This window comes from Eubalaena glacialis, chromosome 7 (genome assembly GCF_028564815.1).
Source record: "Eubalaena glacialis isolate mEubGla1 chromosome 7, mEubGla1.1.hap2.+ XY, whole genome shotgun sequence".
NCBI classification, from domain to species: Eukaryota; Metazoa; Chordata; class Mammalia; order Artiodactyla; family Balaenidae; genus Eubalaena; species Eubalaena glacialis.
This window is the reverse complement of record NC_083722.1, coordinates 41,672,076-41,691,197: the sequence shown is the minus strand read 5'-3', so window position 1 is coordinate 41,691,197 and position 19,122 is coordinate 41,672,076. Positions and strand designations below refer to the sequence as shown.

Genomic DNA, 19,122 nt, shown 5'->3' with positions numbered 1-19,122 from the left:
AAATGATAAGGGAAGTTTTATTTCGGGATCAAGAGGGAGAGAGGAAAACTCAGTTTCTTCAGTGTAAACAGGGTGATTCTCTTTCTGTAAACAGGTGCAACTGTAGTGTGGCCCAGTAACCCAAACAGTGGTCATGTGACTGTTTACATTTAAATCAATCAGACTTGCATACAGTGAGAAGTTCAGTTCCTCAGTCTCATTCGCCTCCTTCCACCTGCTCAGTACCCATCTGGGCAGTGCAGGTCGTGAGCATTTCCATCCCTGCTGAGGTTCCGTTGGACGGTGCTGGTCTGGAGGAAAAGCGGGGCTGGGGGTGCGGGTCTGAGTCCTGGCTGCCCGCTTCCTGCCAAGTACACACGTGCTTCACCAGCCTGATTCCGGTCAGCAGAGAGCCCCCCAGATCTCAGTTTGTCACTCTCTGCAAGGGCTTTTCCTAAGGCTGCAGGCTGTCCGTGAATAATGTACGGAGCTGCAGGAACTCTCAGGAGCCCCCATGATAGCTGGGGCTGTTTTCCAGATAAGATCGGCAAGTTCAGTTGCTGTTCACAAGGCGAACGTGGGCGGCCAGTTTTATAAAAGGTGAGGTTGAAAATAAGGCACCGGCTAGTCTTGGCTCCCAAGCCAAAAGTTTCCCACTGCCAATCTACACCCTGCTTTGTTTCTGTGTTGGAATTAAAGCTCTTCTTCAGGTCAAGTGAGATAATAGGGTTGGGTTTCAGCCTCCAGAGGGAGATCTGGGGGTGGACAGGGGCACTGGCAGAAAACCTGCCTGATCTGGAGGGATTCATGAGGTGCCTGGCAGAGGCAAGAAACAGGAGGCCTGTCCCAAGTCGAACCAGGCTGATGGGGAGGTGGTGGTATGCAGGGGTCAGAGCTGGTAAAGGAAGACGCCTCAGAAACTGCGTGGGGGAAACAGCCAAGGCGGCCAGGACGTAAGTAAGTGCTCTGCAGACCCTGAGTGGACGGGGGCTTCTGATAAAATCAGCAAAGGGCTGCAGTCACAAGAGAAGAGCTTGGTGAGCAAGACAGACTGCAAAGGCGTGGCTGCAAGGGGCACAGTGTTTGCAGAACACCTGTGTGCCGGACCCCTGAAAAAGGCAGCGTTACACATGCACATTTTTAATCCCTGAAGACAGATTCTATCTCTTTAGTTCTTCAATTTGTTGTAGATTAGGCTGCCCTGGGTTTACGCTGCCCGAGTTCAAGCCCAACCCAGTGGAAGGAGGAGCTTCCAAGTCCCTCTTCTTTCCTGATGAAGCGATAAACAAGCACCCGCGCTTCAGGTGAGTGTGTGGATGACTCGGATCCCTGGATCCCTGCCCTGGGGGTGCGGTGTCCCTTCCGCAATCATTACTGAGCGGTTCCTGAATTCCAGCTCCTGTGGTAATTAACCAGAGGAGCCGCAGACCCACAGCTACGCCTGTTCTCGGTCCCCCAAGGCTGCTCGGTTGGTGCTGCTTGTTTCCAGGCTGGATCTGCCTGTTTTCCAAGTGATCCTAAAGTTGTTCACTTAGCCACAGATGCATTTGAATCCTAGTTCTGTTAACACCTGTTTGGAGAAGCTTTCTTGTCATTATTTTTACCTTTCCCTCCTCTGAAAATTACCACCAGTATCTGTGGTCTTCTCATCCCACTCCATATACCTTGGCAATAAGGTAAAATATGTACAATACCTGTGTATATAGTAGGCACTCTCTACCTTCTGTTCCACTAACTTCTAAGTCTGTTAGTCTGTAGTTTTAATTCTAGGGTTTCAAGTTGCTTCAGGGCCCACACCAGTCTGATCTCAGCTTTGTACCTTTGAGTCTCACCTGTCATCCTGAACCCGGGCTCCTGACCTAGAGTTAGGGACCTGTGACTTCTCAGTGTTCATTCCTGTAACAGGTCTGCACACCTGCTACGTGCAGAGTCCGTGGGGAAGATAAAGACATATAAACATAGTTTCCAACATCAAGTGTTTATAGTGTGCCAAGGGGAAGGTGGAGATGTTCAGCTCCAAGAAAAGGTAGATTATGACAGGTGTCCAAAGATGGTAACACCAGAGAGAGGAAGGTGCTTCTGACTGAGGGGGTCAAAAGCAGGCCTCCTGGGAGAGGTGACATTTAACACCGTCGACAGCAGCACTGCCCAGTAAAACCATAATGCAAGCCACATGTGTAATTTTAGTAGTAATTTTGTAGCCACGTTAAAAAAGTGAAAAGGGTAAACTTATAGTGTATTTTATTTAACTCTATATATCCAACTTGTGACCAGTATTTTTTAATTATTAATAAGTTTTACTTTATTTCTGTACCAAGTCTTCAAAATGTGCTGTGTGTTCGCCCTCAGAGCACATTTTAATTAGGACTGGCCGCACGTCCAGTGCGCACAGCCACAGCTTGCCTAGGGGCTTCTGGATCAGACATCGCAGGCTGGAGGATAGTGTTAATGCTGCAGGATGGGTGGAGGGAGTGATGAGATTCTGGGGTCCAGAGATGCCCGGGGAACATGAGTACCACAGTTGGGCTCAAGTCTTTGGACTTAACATGGAAAATGTTAGACACATAGGGTGAGGCCAGACCACGGCAGACCTTGAACACTTGAGCTTGGTTTGGTGAGTCACACGGAGCCAGGGATCAGGGCTTGGGCAGGAGAGAGAATGACATTCTCAAACAAGAGCCAGAGGACCTGGTATTAATGCAAAGCCTTCTTTCAGGAAGTCCCCTCAGAGTCTCTCGGTCCACATGAATTTTCGGTAGGGATGTCTTAGAGGATTAGTTTGAGGGAGGATTTCATTCCATGTACTTGCATATTGTCAAATTCTTCTTTTGCATGATGGTTCTTAGGTGACCAACTTAGGACATTTGTTGTCTGTTTTTTAGTACCCTCACCAGGAACATCCGGCACAGAAGAGGAGAGAAGGTTGTTATCAACGTCCCAAGTGAGTCTACAGAGGTGGCAGGTGGGAGGGGACCCCCCCATTGTTGTTAATCCTTGACTCTCACCCATTTCCTGCTCTTTTCTTTCTTTTTTTTTTTTTTTTTTTTCCCAACTAATACTGCAGTATTTAAGGACAAGAATACACCATCTCCATTTATAGAAACATTTCCTGAGGATGATGAGGCAGCAAAGGCTTCTAAGCCCGACCACATTTACATGGATGCTATGGGCTTTGGGATGGGCAATTGCTGTCTGCAGGTATCATTTCAAATATCCAGAGAGGCAAGCTGTCCTCATCCGTTTCTATTTATTAACTTCTTTTCTTTATATGTGCATGTTTCCTTTTTAAAAATCACATTTTAATCAGGTTGAAATAGTAGCTAGTACTTCTTTCTGAAAACCAATGAAGTTATCTTAGTAAATTCACTGGAAGTTATCTCTGGACAGAATTTACGGAATGTACAGTTCACTACAAAGACATAGTTGTTAATGAACTTAAAATGTGAAATATTCTGCAGTCAATGTCTCTGTTCTCTCTGTGCCTAATTTTTGCTGCCATCTAGTGACTAGCTTTGAGATTGTAAACATTGCTCAGATCTTATCATTTCTGAAAATAAACTCTGGATGCACTCCAGTGAGCTTGTGATCCAAGGGAAGGATTATATGGACTTTAAATTTTTATTTTCCTACAAGGCCATCTAGTGGTATAAAAAGAATAAATATTTAGCAGCCCATGTTTGCCTTGCCCCTGGCTAAGTTTCACAGGAGGTATTGTAGAATAGCCTTTCTCTCAATGACTTGGTTAAAACGTCCCCTGGATCTAATCAGATTACTGGCACCTGTGGCGGGGATGGTGTCCCACGTCACAGGGGACCTGGAGCGGGGAGCAGGAACCCATCGGGCTGCCCACAAGCCTGTGTCTGGGCTTTAGCTGTAACTTCTCAGGTATTTGGGTAACTCCCCTTCTTCTGGTCTCAGTATTCTCAACAGCTGAAAGAAGGGTTTATATTAAGGCTGCTTCTAGGTCTGTCTCTGAGCTAATATTCTTTAATTGTTTTTATTAACAACAGTATTGGTTTTAACCTTTAATTTGTTTAAAATCATGTTAGAACAGAAGTAAAAGTGGCACAAAATTAAAAGTTTCAAACTGAAAATTTCAAAAGAAAAAAAGAGGGCCTCTTGTTATTATCCAAGGAGATTTTATCCAGTTCTGATTATTTGCTGATTGGAGCGGTGTGAAGCCTGACCCCACATGAGCACCCCACAGCCCACCCCCAGCCCTCAGTCTGCCTGCCCTCCACACGGCTGGGGACCCAGCATCCCATGATTTCAGGCAGCTGCACACAGACACACACCTTCTTGCACATGTATCTTGGATGTGTTTATTTTACAACTATGTATAATCAAAATTGAATGCCGGAGTCAGATTTTCACATGCTAAGTGTGTTCAAATAACCATGGCCAAGGATACCATTTCCCCTGCTTTCCCTGACTTATATAGGTGGTATAAAATGTGTCTTGCAAACAAACCTAGGCTATGAGTTTCCTTCCAGATGGACACACTCATAAAAAAGAGACCTGTTGACTTTTAACTGCCTTATCTGCTTCCCTATCTTAATTCCAAATATTTCTAAAGAGAACCATTAAGCTCTAGAACTTACAGTGCACAGCTTTAAAATCTATCAGTGCTCTTGGAGGACCGATTGCCTTTTTTTCTTGGTTTAATATTAAACCAGGGTGTTTTGCCATGGACAGCACAGTTGCCCCATTCCAAAGGGATAGTCTTTCCCTTGAAACACTGTGTTTACACAAATAAATATGTCCTAATGGTAGGTAGTTTACATTTTTATTGCTTGTAGATACAGTTTTCCATCCAATTTAAGCTTTGTCATGGGTTTAAGGTTGTTTTCTTTTTCTCAGTGGTGTGTCCAGCACCCCACTTTCAGTACTCCACTTAAAAGTCTTTAGCACAGATAATGTAAGTATATGGTAAATGAGACAAATTCCATCAATCACCACAGAAATTTCTGCTTTATCTCTTAAGTGGAACACTAGAAACTACTTATTACAATAAGGCAAAAAAAAGATGGTTTCAAAGTTTTTGTTTGTTTGTTTGATTTTTAAGGTCAGTGAGCATCTTACTGTACAGAACAAAAAGTACTTCAACTATATTCAAATTCTTGACTCTTGGTGGGGGACTTTGCAGGAATCATTTAATAAGTTCATGCACATTGTGATAGGCTTCCCCCGCCCCCCAAGAAAATCTTGTGGCTTCAACACTGGGTTCTGGACAAATTTTAGATATTTAGGTTTCTAACATCAATTTTTCATACTTTCTCTTTTTTTTTCCCTCATCAGTTTTCTAGTGACATTGCTTCTCTTCTTTATATGATACTTTAAAAGGATACCAGAATCCAAAACTGTTCATATATTCATATGTTTTTAAGGTGTTAGAACTCTTTTTTTTTCTTCCCCCACTAAAGCCATTACTACAGTGATGTCTCAATGGCTCAATCAGCCCTGGGGTAAAGAAGCTAGTTACTAAATATACTTAGAATAACTAAGTCGTATCACTGTTGTAACTCGGCTATTGAATTCCAGTTGCCAGTTTTCTTAAGCATATTTTTCTAGGGTTGACTTTTTCAGAATTTGCCTGTGAATTGTCTAGTATATACTAGGCCATCTAAGAGAAGCCAATCAAAAAACTGAAAAGAAAAAATGCTTATCATAGGATCTTCTTAAAAACAAAAATAACAGACTCTAAAATAGCTAAGAGTAACTCAAAAAAGGACCTAAATAAACTAAGAGATGTATGTTCAAAAGCATTCAGCAGTCAAAACACTTGGGGGAACATTTAGGTATTCCTAATCTCAATCCATATAAGTTTGGGCTGTAGGGTCAGCTTTTCAAGTATCCCTCCATTTTATACAAATAAAACTTATCTTTGCTCCTGTGTTCTCCTCTTTAGCACCCTCTTTCCTTCAAGATACTCTATTCACTTAATAAATATTAAGGACTAAGTGGGTGTCAGACCCTGTCCAACACACTGGGGATAGAGAACCGCAAGGCAGACCCCTGCCCTCCTAGGGCTTACACTTTAGGGGTGGAGTCACAGCAGATAAGCCTGTAAATACTCTGCTCGCCATCTCCGCCACTTCTCATTTAACTCTTACCGACAGACAAGCTGATTTCTTCATTCCCACCTCTTGGCAGAAACTGCCCTGGTTTGGGTTATTAGTGACCTGTCAGTTCTTCTCAATTTCTGTTTTCACCTTTGACATTCTTGCCCTTAACACCTGTGACACAGCTCTTCTCCGTGTGTTGAATTAATTTGTAATGGCTGGGTACCTATCATTATGTTTTAATTAAAATATAGCACTGACTTAATAATTCACATAGAAATGGTAGGAAAGTCAGGACACAGTAAATGGTCTGAATCATCGTTTTCTGTAGTCAGTCACCACACTGACGTGAAATGCCATGAATTCAGCGGTTAGACCCTTGAGTCTCCAACAGAAGTCCTCTGCCATTTAAACAAAAGCCAAAACAAAACAAAAAAAAGCAAAGTTGAGACCTGGCTAAAACTACTGGAACTAACAGTTTGCGATTAGAATAGTAAACATTCACTCAGCTGCTAGTTCAACTATTAAGCACTTAAATTATTTACTGCACCAACACAAAATCCAAAGTGTCATTATTAAATAACAACAGGACATGAGAACTGTTCCCAGTTTGCAGTTATTACAAATGTGCCAACACAACCACAATTTGTGTTCCCTTCCCCTTCCGCTGCCCCAGCCCTGCAGAGCGCAGCACTTTTTTTTTTTTTTTTTTTTTTTTTGGTTTCTTTTGGGTAACTGTTTGGAGAGGATTTGCACTAATCAATTACATGATCTCCTTCTCTGCCTAACTCTTAAGTGTGCTACTTACCCCTCTTGTGCGGGCTTCCTGGGCAATCTGCCCTTCTTAGTACATCATCCGGGCCTGCTCCCCAAATACTTCTCCAGCTCGGATTTTTCTTCCTGGCCCCAGCCCTGGAGACCAAGCCACTTACAGGGCCATTGTGTCCTGGCACTGCTGCTTCGCATCTGTCCGAGGAGCACCCAGGCCAAAACCCAGGTCACTCCTCGCCGTCTGTGCCCACTGGTCACCAGGCCTGCTTTGGCCCTGCTGTGCCTCTTCCCACCAGACTTCCTCAGTCTTTTCCTGGACAGTTGCAGTGTTTTAACTGCCCTCTCTTCCTTCCTCCAGTCCTGCGCCCTCCCGAGCTATTCCCCATTGTGCCACCAGCGAACTCTGAAACCCATCATTCGCATCTCCAGATCCCCCTTTTGTACCAAAATGTATACAAGCCCACAGATGTGGATGGGCAGCTGTAGAAGGAAATAAGTCAGTGGAAGAGGAAACGCCTGGCTGAACTTCATTGTTAATCTAGGTCTTATTTTTCTTTCCTGACTTCTTAATCTTACTTAACTTTGGAACATGGTTATTTATAGTAGATGTGAACATGATTAAAGCCATTTTCTAGCAAAATTCATCCGAGACAGCTCTTAAAACTCCTGTATTCAATGTTGTCATCAACGGAATGACCATCACATGCCATGACCAACCACCTTCCTTCTCAGACTTGGCTCCTTGTGGAGGATGGTACTGATTTTGTGTTGTTGTTTAATAACTTGGGATTCTTAAACAGGTAACGTTCCAAGCCTGCAGCATATCTGAGGCCAGATACCTTTATGATCAGTTGGCCACTATCTGCCCAATTGTCGTAAGTAGAAATCACACCTAATTTTAACTACTTCTTTGTATAAAATAAAGACTGCACGTGCAAAATTTGCTGACCATGTACAATTTAAGTCCAGTTAAGACTTCATTTAGAACTGAACTAACATGAATAATATGCAGACTTAGAGCTAATGGATAAGAGTCTAAGCTGTAGAGTTTACCGTTGCCAGTAAGGCATTTTTGTGTTGAAGTGTCGAGCTTGAGCATAGCCGTTTTCCCCCTCCCATCCTGCCTGTCCTCACGATATAGAGAAGATGATTTAAATGAATCAGAGGCAAGGATTGGAGTCACTTCTGGTGTATTTCACCATGAGAAGGCAGGTACAGTAGATGTAGTAGAAATCTGTAGGGGTTGCAATAAGAATAAACTTATTCTTCCAGACCAGAGGTAACTGCATGGAGCTTTTTTCAGCATGTAAATGACACTTTGAACTTGCAGGTGCTGACTTCTGTTTGTTTTTAGATGGCTTTGAGCGCTGCGTCTCCTTTTTACCGAGGCTATGTGTCAGACATTGATTGTCGCTGGGGCGTGATTTCTGCATCTGTAGATGATAGAACTCGGGAGGAGAGAGGACTGGAGGTGGGAGTGATTTTCCTTAATAGTCTTTTAAATCCAGCAGGTAAAATGGGGATATTGTCACTACTCACAGTTTTGAAGTTGCCCTTAAATTTTTATCCTGAGTGGGTTAGTCACACATGGAAAGAAGCTGACAGGTTATCAACCTGTCTTTGGCTTCACAATGTGTGTTTGGGGTGAGAATGTGGGAAATGTGATTTGGTTGGGGGGGGGGAGGGGTTCAAGTTAATTTTCATCATTTGTTGAAACCAGTATTTGTTTTACCTTCTAAAATTAGTAGTACAGTTTTTCTATATTTTGGGAGTCAGTGCTGATGGCTGTTTTTACCAGAAAGCTTTTTGGTGCTACATGAGTGCTTTGTCTGTGATGCTCTCTGCTGTGGAAAGTGTAATCTGTTGTCAGGTTCTTTTGCCTGTTACAAAGGGTCAGGTTTGCCTAATAAGGGTAGGTTTGTGCCTCTTGTTTGCATGTTGAACTGCATCTCTCCAACCAAGACTGTGCATCAGAACCACCTATAGAGATCTTTAAAAATAAGTACCCAGGCCCATCCTAGCCCAGTGAGTAAGTATGTCCAGAACTGGAACCTAGACATACATGTTACTAAAGGAGCCCTCACAGGTGATTCTGATGTTCTCGACCTGGGCTGCCCTATTGCTGCTCTGCTCTTTATGTAATTGTTCATAAATTGTTGAACATGCCTTCTAAGTAGAAATAAACTTTAAAGCAGAAATCATTTTAATAGCTTTGTTTTACATTATAGTTTTATAGTTTTGCTTTCAACATTGGCATTTTCCTATCTTAATGAGAATGAAGGTGATCCACTTTAAAAAAAAAAAAAGAAATATATATATATTTAAGTCATATCAGAAAACAGACTACTTAAATTGTCTTCAGATTTTTTTTAATATAATTTTTCTAATACTTTTCAGGATTAACTAGCTTTTTTTCGGGATCTCATGTTCAGGTTGGACAGTTTTATGTAATTACATATATAGTATATAGGTTTTTAATATAATTATTTGGAGTGTTAGTTTATTGCCACATCATTTTATATGGCATTCATTTGTATTTTTTTCAATTTTAGCCGCTGAAGAACAACCACTATAGGATCAGTAAGTCCCGATACGATTCAATAGACAGTTACTTATCTGAGTGCGGTGAGAAATATAATGACATCGACCTGACGAAAGACAAAGAAATCTATGAACAGCTGTTGCAGGAAGGTGAGCCTCTGTTCCTTTTGTCTAGATTTGATTGTAAGCCTTTAGTTCTTCAAAGCCCTTTTAAACTCCTTTGCTGACTCCTGGTCTGGCTTCTATTTTTAATGTGAAGTCTCTTTTCTCATGAGGCTGCGTGTTCTTAAAGTTTCAAGTTCCAGATACTTGTGAGATCTTGACTTTTATTTAGCAAAAGGAACTGACTTTGGAGGTCTGTCCCTCGGTCCCCAGCTCTGCCCCCATGGGCGTTGTGTAAGGAGCGAACAGACTCCATAGGATAAAATCCTGGGAGACACGAGAATCCTGCACAGCCCAGCCACTTCCTGAGCTTCTAGATGCCCTTTCTTCAGACTTCCCGAGCTGTCCTGCCGTCTTTCTGGGCATGGAGAACAGCTCTGAAGTGAGCGGTGTGACCTCTCTCTGCAGGCATCGATCATCTCCTGGCCCAGCACGTGGCTCATCTCTTCATTAGAGACCCGCTGACTCTGTTTGAAGAGAAGATCCACCTGGACGATGCCAATGAGTCCGACCATTTTGAGGTATCTGCTCCGCTTTGAAGGCATTTCACTTCACTGTCCAGGGTGGAGGCCGCTGTCTGGAGGGGCAAGGCGTTGATGACAGTAGAAGCCTTCTATGGCCTCCATGACCCAGTGCAGCAAAGATTTTAAATTGGTTCAAGTACCCTTATTTTATGATTCTTACTCTCCGGTTCTGAATTTTTCATTCAGTATTTTCTCGTGTTTTCATAGTGATGAAAAATGCAAATGTGCTGCACGGAAAAATAACACGACCGCTTCTTTCAGGACTGCTGTTGTGTCACCTAACTTCCGTTAAGCACTTGCCGTTTTGTCTCCCTAGCAGGTCACGCTCCACAAAAATCTTAGATTGTACCTTTTTGTATTTGTAAATTGAAGAGTATTTGGTATGGACAGTAAACGGTCTGCTTCACGTATTAAATATCAAATCATCTTAATACCTTACTGGAAAATTGGTTTTATTCTCTGCTTTTTGAATACAGAATATTCAGTCCACAAATTGGCAGACAATGCGATTTAAGCCTCCTCCTCCAAACTCCGACATTGGATGGAGAGTGGAATTCCGGCCCATGGAGGTACGCAGCCCGTTGGCAGGAACCGACTCGGACGCACCCGTTCCCAGCCACCTGCCACCCACCCGCAGCCTTATCAGAAGCTCGGGTTACTTGGAAGGCAGCACAGATCACGTGTGTGCGTGTTACACGCAAGTGCAGCAGCTCGGGAGGACTGCTTCTGAGAATAGATTGTGGGCAGAGGCTTCCAGACCCAGGTGGGAGGTTAGGAGATGCTTGGGAAAGACATGACCCTCAGGGGCCTCTCAGGGAGAAGCTGTTTGCACGGCGGGCCCCTAATGTCTCGGGCCCCGTGTCCAGGTTCAGTTGACAGACTTCGAGAACTCCGCGTACGTGGTGTTCGTGGTGCTGCTCACCAGGGTGATCCTTTCCTACAAACTGGACTTTCTCATCCCGCTGTCAAAGGTAAGGACGAGTTTCAGTGTAGGGCTGGGTGTCTGTAGGTTATCATCCATGGCTCATTTACGGATAATAATTGTTTCAACTCTGACCTCACTTAGGATTGTTCCTCCCTTAGAATAAAATGCTCTCCTTCCACCCTATTTTTTTTTCTTTTTAAACCTAAGTTTATGCTAGAGATTTTGGTACCGTTTTGGTGGAGACTCCTGGAAAAAAATGTTAATAGTAGCTCCTTACTCAGCCCATTTGGAAGACATTTAGGGTTGCATTTGAACAATCTCTAGTTTCTAGAGGCTTTTGACTCAAGATGATGGTGGGAGGGATTCCCACAAATGGGTTTCGTCCTGTCCAGTCCCAGGCCGATCACGATATTAGACTCAGGACGGAGGGACGCGTAACTTCGGTAGTGCAGGGAGTGGAACCAAACTGGAGAGGTTTCCGGAGAACATAGTTGGCGCTGCACTACTGGAAAAACAAATCTGAATCAGCCTCAGCCCAACAAAAACCAAGAAGGAGCTTTCTGGAAGCAGTTTCCCGGCAGAGCCTTGGAACAGTTCCAGGCTGTGAGGCAGCAAAGCTGGGGGCCGCGGGGCAGTAGCCAAGTGAGTATAGAGACCTTTGGTTCCTGGCCGGTGGGTCTCTTGGCACAGAGAGTGGCTGGGAAAGGCTGCCGGGCGGAGTGAGGGTCTGCCGGGGCTCAGGGCTGGAGGGAAGAGAAGCAGAGCTGCCCTGTCCCACGAATAAAGCTGCATAGCCGAGCATCTGCGCCTCCCCTGCTCCGCTCCTCCCTCCTCAAGGGGCTTCTGCAGCCTGCACCTCCCTCCACCACACACACACACACACCCTCCCTCCTCGAGGGGCTTCTGCAGCCTGCACCTCCCTCCACCACACACACACACACACACACACACACACACACACACACACACACACACACACACACACACCCTGAATGTGGTACAGCCACTGGGGAGATGAACGCACGTAAGGGGGGGTTCACGTGAGCCGCCAGTCCAAGCCTTTGCTTATGAAATACACTTGACCCTTGGACAGCACGGGGGTTAGGGGCTCCAACCCTCACACAGTCGAAAAACTGCGTGTAACTTATAGTCAGTTCCTCCGTATCCGAGAATTCAACCAGCAGCAGATCATGGAATGCTGTAGTATTTACTGCTGGAAAAATCCTCATATAGGTGGACCCACATTGTTCTGGGGTCAGATATAGATGTCTGAAAGTCAGTATAAAATTGAAAACTTTTAAAGAGAAGAGCCCATGGGCCTGCAGAGTATATTATCCTCAGTGAAATACAGTTAATTTTTTTTTTTTTTTTTTTTGGCCGCGTAGCATGTGGGATCTTAGTTGCCTGACCAGGGATCAAACCCTCACCCCCTGCAGTGGAAGTTCAGAGTCTTAACCACTGGACCGCCAGGGAAGTTCCAAAACACAGTTAATTTAGAAACGGGAAAGAATTTTTAAATAAATTCTCAGTGCCCTCAAAGAAATTCTAGAGAAAGGTCACATCTTAAATAAACAAGCCCTGTGGACCAAAGAACATTTGGAAAGTAAGAGTTCTCAGAAACAAAGGACGTGGTAGCCACACTCAGTATGCTTACCAGTAAGCAGGTGTGGTTGAAGATCAAAGTCTGTGATTTAGGGGAACCAAACTGAGATTCATCCCAGCAGGATGGCAAAGAAACAGAGATTATGGGAAAAAGGAAGAGAGGATTTCTCTGGAAAGTTCAGGGTTTGTATCAAAATTTAGAAGAAGAGAACAGTCTATACAAAACAGATGTGAGATACAATAAAGAAAATAAAAAATAGAATTACCCCTGAGTGAGAGTCCACTGAGGATGAGACAGAATTATTTAAAGAAGAACCCAAGTCTAGGAATTTCTGAATCTCAAAGAGAAGATCAGTTGTCCAGACAGGAGAGGAAATTAGGATACCTAAACTTCCTGCCAAGAGGGAGAAGAAAATCAATTGATATCATTTCTCATCTACAACATTAAATGCTAGAAGAGATGGCGAGAGGTCTACAGAATCCGAAGGGTAAAGAATTAGAACCATGCCAGCCAAATTAGTCTTTAAATTCCAAGTGATTCTAACAAAAAAGATTAAGTTAGGGCTAAAGTAAGCCAGAAATCTTATCTAGCAAGGGGACAGTGGAAGGAGGGGAATGGTAGATACTTCTTAATGCTTGACATTTGGAGAGAGAATTTCAAAACTACTTGTCTAAAAGTAAGAAAGACCACTAACAGTATAGAAATAGGGTTTGTCGCCTCTAATCTCCTAGCTAAAGAGGTGGGAAAAAAACAAAGAAAACTTCCTGGTGCCACAAAAGCGGGTCTGGGGCCACGGGCGTGATAAGACATTATGGTCCAGAGAACATACAGTGGTAAAAATAAGATGAAAACAAATTTGAATAGACTAAATTCTCCTATTCAAAAGCTAAAACGGGTGATATAAAATAGCAATGTAATGGTACATGTTGTTTGCATAAGATATACTTAAAACAAGGACAGATGTTGACAGTAAAGAGCTCCATAATGACCTTTTAACAATTCAGGAAGGGCAAAGTCTCAACAGACAAAATGTGAGAAGGTCTTAAATGAGAGACAGGAAACAATTTTATATACTCTTTCAAGATAACATTAGAGCCATTTTTTTTTTTTTAACATAAAGTGTAGCAAACATTTCTCAGCAGCATAAGAAGAATTTAAAGGCACTGTAGTACGGTGGGTAAGATGTGGCTTCCAGGTGAGCACTCAATTCATAAACCACTTGCACTACTTACTAGCTTTTTCACCTAGACAAGTTAGTTGTCCTCTCAGTGCCCCAGTTCGCAGGTGTAGAACAGAGACACGTGGGCTGTCATAAGGCCATGTGGGGTTCGTGGAGTAAGTCACTTAGCAGAGTTTCTGGCACGTTACTCAGTAACTGACAGGCCATATAATCAAAGGATGAGAAAGGCCACAGGGGAATTAAATGACACAGTTAATAAGCTTGGTTGTGTCACCTGATCACAAATCTTATACCATGGCACACCTTTTTTAAATGCCCTGAGGAAGAATAACAAAAATTAATTAAGGAAAATTTTCACTTCTCAGAAGTAGACACTGTACAGGATACATTCCCACCAAAATTCAACAAGAAAATGTTCAGGAAAAATTTAACTATTGGAAATTTTAAATCGTTTTCCTAGTAGGTTCTAGATTAAGTCAAAACTAGAATTATAGATGCAAACTAGTATATATAGAATGGGTAAACAACAAAGTCCTACTGTATAGCACAGGGAACTATATTCAGTATCCTGCAATAAACTAGAATGGAAAAGAATACATATGTGTATAAGTAAGTCACTTTGCTGTACAGCACAAATTAACACAATATTGTAAATCAACTATACTTCAATAAAATTTTAAAAAAAAACGAATTATAGATTGTATAGGAAAGTGATGCTGGCAAAGATAATTTCTAAGGGAAAATCACAGCTTTAAGTACTATAAACAGAAACATTAAAAATAAACCTAAGTAATTAAATTAAGAATCTAAAGAGCTGTAGTAAAATTACAGCTTTTTAAAAGGAATTCATAAAAGCAGAAATTAAAACTGGTGATCTTTGTGAATTTTTGTCAAGACTAAGAAAAATACAAACGTTATTAGAAATGAAGCCAGATGTTCCTAGCCATGATAGAATTTTAGATTGCTTGAATATGTTCCTGTGTCTAGATTAATCCGAAGGTCATATGTGCCTTAAAACAAAAAAAAAATAATGATAGGAATTAATCAGTGTCAGGGGGCAAAGCTAAGTAATCAAAGACTCTGTACTGACCATCCCTCTTCAACATGACCTCTGACTTGTGTCTGTTTTCTATATGGAGAGTCCCCTAAGGTTTCATTACAGAAATAAGGGACTACTACTAAAAAGTTTTAAAAGCTCTACTTTGAGGGTCTTAAAAAGTCATTGGAGAAATGGAGAATTCACAAATAGGGGTTGGGGTCTCCTGAGGGAGTGGGCACGGCAGAGCCGCAGGTGGGCAGGCAGCATCGGTGACCTGCCCTGGGAGGGGTCACCTTATTCCAGATCCCACAGCCCGCCTATGAGGCAGCAAAACCCCAGGGGCGGGGAGGGCATAGCCCTCAACTCCAGGTGGCAGGAGAGGCAGGAGAGTGAGTCTGGGCTGTGAGGAGGGACCAGCCCCCTGACCTGCCAATGCCATAGATTCATCCCACGGTGTCTCAAGGGACCTCGAGATGTGGGCGGCCTACATGAGTGTAAGTTTCGCATTGATTTTTAAGGTAAGCTTCTCTTAGAATTGCCCCGTTGTTATTAAAAAGCACATCCCAGCAGTCTGGGGTTGAGGGACACAGCCCCACATGACAGTGCAAAGTCTTATCTGGCCGCCAGCAAGCGCTGGCTGTGGGAGGCTTCTTCACAGATGGGTCCAGACCGCGAGGTGAGCGAGGCGCCGCAGCCCCCAAACGCACGGGAGCAGGAGTGCCCTGACTTCGGCAATATTCTGACTTGGCTGCGATTGTTTTCCTCCTTTAGGTTGATGACAACATGAAAGTAGCACAGAAGCGAGATGCCGTCCTGCAGGGATTGTTTTATTTCAGAAAAGATATTTGCAAAGGTACTGCCTCCTCTTGTATTTTTGGGGTCCCTGTAGGCCACACGGGCCGCTAACAGCCTCTGCGCCCCTCTGGCAGGTGGCAACGCCATGGTGGACGGCCGCGGCAAGACCACGGGCAGCACCGAGCCAGCGGCCGAGGAGTACGCGCTCATGACCATCGACACCATCATCAATGGCAAGGTAGGGCCCGCGGCCCAGCTACCCGGCCCCACCCCACACCCCCCCGCCCCCGGGGAGTCGGCTGACAGCGCACCCCACGTCTTGCAGGAAGGCGTGTTCCCCGGGCTGATCCCCATCCTGAACTCTTACCTGGAAAACATGGAGGTGGACGTGGACACCAGATGCAGTATTCTGAACTACCTGAAGCTGATTAAGAAGAGAGCATCCGGTATGGCATTCTGTGCTTTGCTTTTTTAAAAATCTCTTAACGTAGGCAGAACCTCACAATCTTACAATATTCACTTTTTAAAGCAGTCTTTTATTAAAGTATACGGTATCCTAAATCAATGCACTTTTCCACATTGTACCATCTCTGCGGTTGGATGCACCTTGTAATCTTTGACAGTCACAGATTAATTAGCAGTGCTTTTTTTCTTACTGGTTCGTACAATAATGCTGCATCTTTAAGCCAATGGCCTCTTAGGTAATGAAATACAGTATCTGGATTGCCTGTCCGACATTTATGCCCGACTGTGTGTGTCGTGAGGCACCCTGGGCTCTTTGCACAGTGAGTCTAAGCCGGTCCTCAGGTTAACTAATAGCACAGCTAGGACGGTGGCCCTCCAGCCTGCCTCCCTACAGGGGCGCCCTGGAACCCCACTTTCTCACCTTTGAGATCATGGTGGCCGGGGAGCTGTCAGCCGTGACTAAGAGGACAGTAGCAGTGGCATCTGTATTTTGCTCGAGGCTTCTGTAAAATTTCCAGACCCACAAAGGGTATACCCCGCCCCCAAATGCTGTATCTGCCAGTTTCTGTCTTCATGAATCTACTTTTCATTATTCTCTCCGCCTCTTTGATCAGATGGCTCTGGGGAACTGGGGGGCCCTCCTGTCCCGGGGCAGTCTCGTGACACCGGCGTGGGCAGGACTTGGCCAGATGGGAGAACTCGGGCTCTAGTCCACACATGTTGGCTCCCATGTCTTAGAGCCAGCAGCATCACCATGTGGGTGGCATCTTAACAGGTCCCGTAGCAGTGGGATGTGTGTGTTCTCGCCGCCTGCCTGCAACATGAAACCCTTCCCCGGGAGGAATTCTTCAAACATTACGGCCACATAATATAGCTCGTTCCTGGCCCCTGCCATGTGGGTACACCAGAAGGCCACACTGATTCTTCTTCAGGATTGTATTATGTGGGCCAATAAATGTCAACTTACGAAAGAAAAAAACCAAACAAACAAAAAACAAACACTACCATTAAGTTGTTTAAAAAAAAAAAAAAAATTTTTTTTTTTTTCAGGAGAATTAATGACAGTTGCCAGATGGATGAGGGAGTTTATCGCAAACCATCCAGACTACAAGCAAGACAGTGTAATAACTGACGAGATGAACTATAGCCTTCTTTTAAAGTGTAACCAAATCGCAAATGAATTATGTGAATGCCCAGAGTTACTTGGACCAGCATTTAGGAAAGTAAAGTACAGTGGAAGTAAAACTGACTCTTCCAACTAGACGTCCTGCAGAAGGAGAAATGCTTCACCATGTTAGTGAAGGACTGACCGCAGGATCAGCCCGTGTGCGTGGTGTGAAGACCAGATAATAGCACTGCACTGTTTCCTGAGCTGCTCGGCAGAAGTGGGTTTAGGCAAATCTAGAGTTTATACAGTGTACATGTACATAGTAAAGTATTTTTATGACTAACAATGTATTTTAATAACACTGTATCTAAAGTCATTCGTGAGCTGGCTTGTACATTTTTCAGTTCTGACTCTGGAGCAACTACTGTGGAAACGGTTTTGTAAATGTAACTTACTGATAACTACTATATCTGCATTCCAGAGTTTAAAATGTTTACTGTAAATTTTTGGTTTTTTTAAAAAGACTTTACCTGGGACCTGATTCACTGAAATCTGTCACTTCACCTTGAAAACAGTTTGTCCTGCTAATTTTCTTTGAATCATCTCCTTTGGCATATACATAAAATCACTGTTGAATCCACCAAAGTGCTTTGAGGGGAAGCTTGGATTTCCGGCACCTTATCTATGATGATTCTTTTGTAATTGGAATAGCTAACCCCTCGGTAACCCTGTCCCAAGCTTTTCCCACTAAACAGAACCCACTGAACTGACAGTACTTTCTGTCTGCAGTTGCTAATATTGGCATCAAGTTTGAAGACAACTCTGGAGAAAGACTCTGAGTTCATGTGTAGTGATTATTGGGGGTGAATTTTTTTATGGAAAAAGGGGGAGAATCGTTTTTCTTCTTGTACATACCAAGAGTAATGTCAAAAATGCCACCAGCTCTTCTGTTGTGGTCACCTGTTTATTCGGATTGCTGCTGTCTACTTAAATTTTCAAATCAAACGCAGCTGCTGAAGTTTTTGTTTTGTTACTTTTTCTCTAGTTTCCAGTAAGCATATTACAGACATTCTTCTAAAAGCCATTTATTCTAGATTTTACTTGGGGATTATTCTGCATACTACTTACCTTCTCTGCGAAACTCATAAATAAATCATGATATGCACTAAGTTTTGTGAATCAGGACCCTAAATGTTTAATTGTAAATAATTAAGTTTCACACAATTGTTAGAGCTTTTTGTTGAAGTTTTATTTCCCCAATTAGTTAAAAGTCTTAACTGCTTCTGAAAAAACTATGTATAGTAGATTATGCAAACTTTATAGGCATAAATATCTAAACTGTCATGCTAATTTTAAGAAATTACCATAAAGCTTCAGCTAAACCTGTTTATGTTTAGATACTAGGGTTTGTGCTATATTTCATACATGCATTTTGGAGGATTAAAGAACGCCTGTTTTTCCTTTGCAATTTGCTTGTGTGAATTCAGTTTGTAAAAAGGCAGTAAAGTGTTTGTGGTATGAGGAAATAAAAGAATGGAATTGGCATTGTGAAAACTCTTGAATGTGTGAGTTCTACAACTAAACGGATGGTGGTGAGGGTTGGTTTTTTTTAATTAGCCCAGATATGCCAGGAAATGATTTCTTCATCATGATCCTCAGCTCTTTCTAGAAAGACGCATAGTGATGAAAACAGATGCCTCACCTCCCTAGTAGCTGTCAGCTCCTGTGGGGAGAGGAGAAATGACCACTGGAAGTGAATTTTTCTTTTACTCCAAACTGTCGCTGTGCCAAGTCAGTTGTCACATGGTGAGTTACAGGTAACTCGGGCTGTGTGCACACTGGGGTGCTGTCCCGCTTAGACTGGCTCAGCAGACCCTGCAGAGAACTGTTTCCAACCCATGTCTTTGGACCCACATCCCTCTCCTACCCCCAACCCCTAGTTCATCTTGTCCACCCACTTTTCTCAGC

At 43.3% G+C, this 19,122-nt stretch overlaps 1 protein-coding gene across 1 annotated transcript in view; it reads left to right on the top strand.

The window, feature by feature from the left end:
• GCLC (glutamate-cysteine ligase catalytic subunit) overlaps positions 1-18,619 on the top strand; it is a 38,987-nt gene extending 20,368 nt beyond the window's left edge. The window contains exons 4-16 of the mRNA XM_061196430.1: positions 1,170-1,283; positions 2,862-2,920; positions 3,044-3,177; positions 7,613-7,687; positions 8,167-8,283; positions 9,365-9,503; positions 9,924-10,036; positions 10,516-10,608; positions 10,906-11,010; positions 15,558-15,639; positions 15,716-15,819; positions 15,907-16,027; positions 17,097-18,619. Of these exons, the coding sequence (XP_061052413.1) occupies positions 1,170-1,283; positions 2,862-2,920; positions 3,044-3,177; positions 7,613-7,687; positions 8,167-8,283; positions 9,365-9,503; positions 9,924-10,036; positions 10,516-10,608; positions 10,906-11,010; positions 15,558-15,639; positions 15,716-15,819; positions 15,907-16,027; positions 17,097-17,308 (1,468 nt within the window). The 3' untranslated portion in view covers positions 17,309-18,619. The remainder of the gene's footprint in view (positions 1-1,169; positions 1,284-2,861; positions 2,921-3,043; positions 3,178-7,612; positions 7,688-8,166; positions 8,284-9,364; positions 9,504-9,923; positions 10,037-10,515; positions 10,609-10,905; positions 11,011-15,557; positions 15,640-15,715; positions 15,820-15,906; positions 16,028-17,096) is intronic.
• The last annotated feature ends 503 nt before the right edge of the window (positions 18,620-19,122 follow it).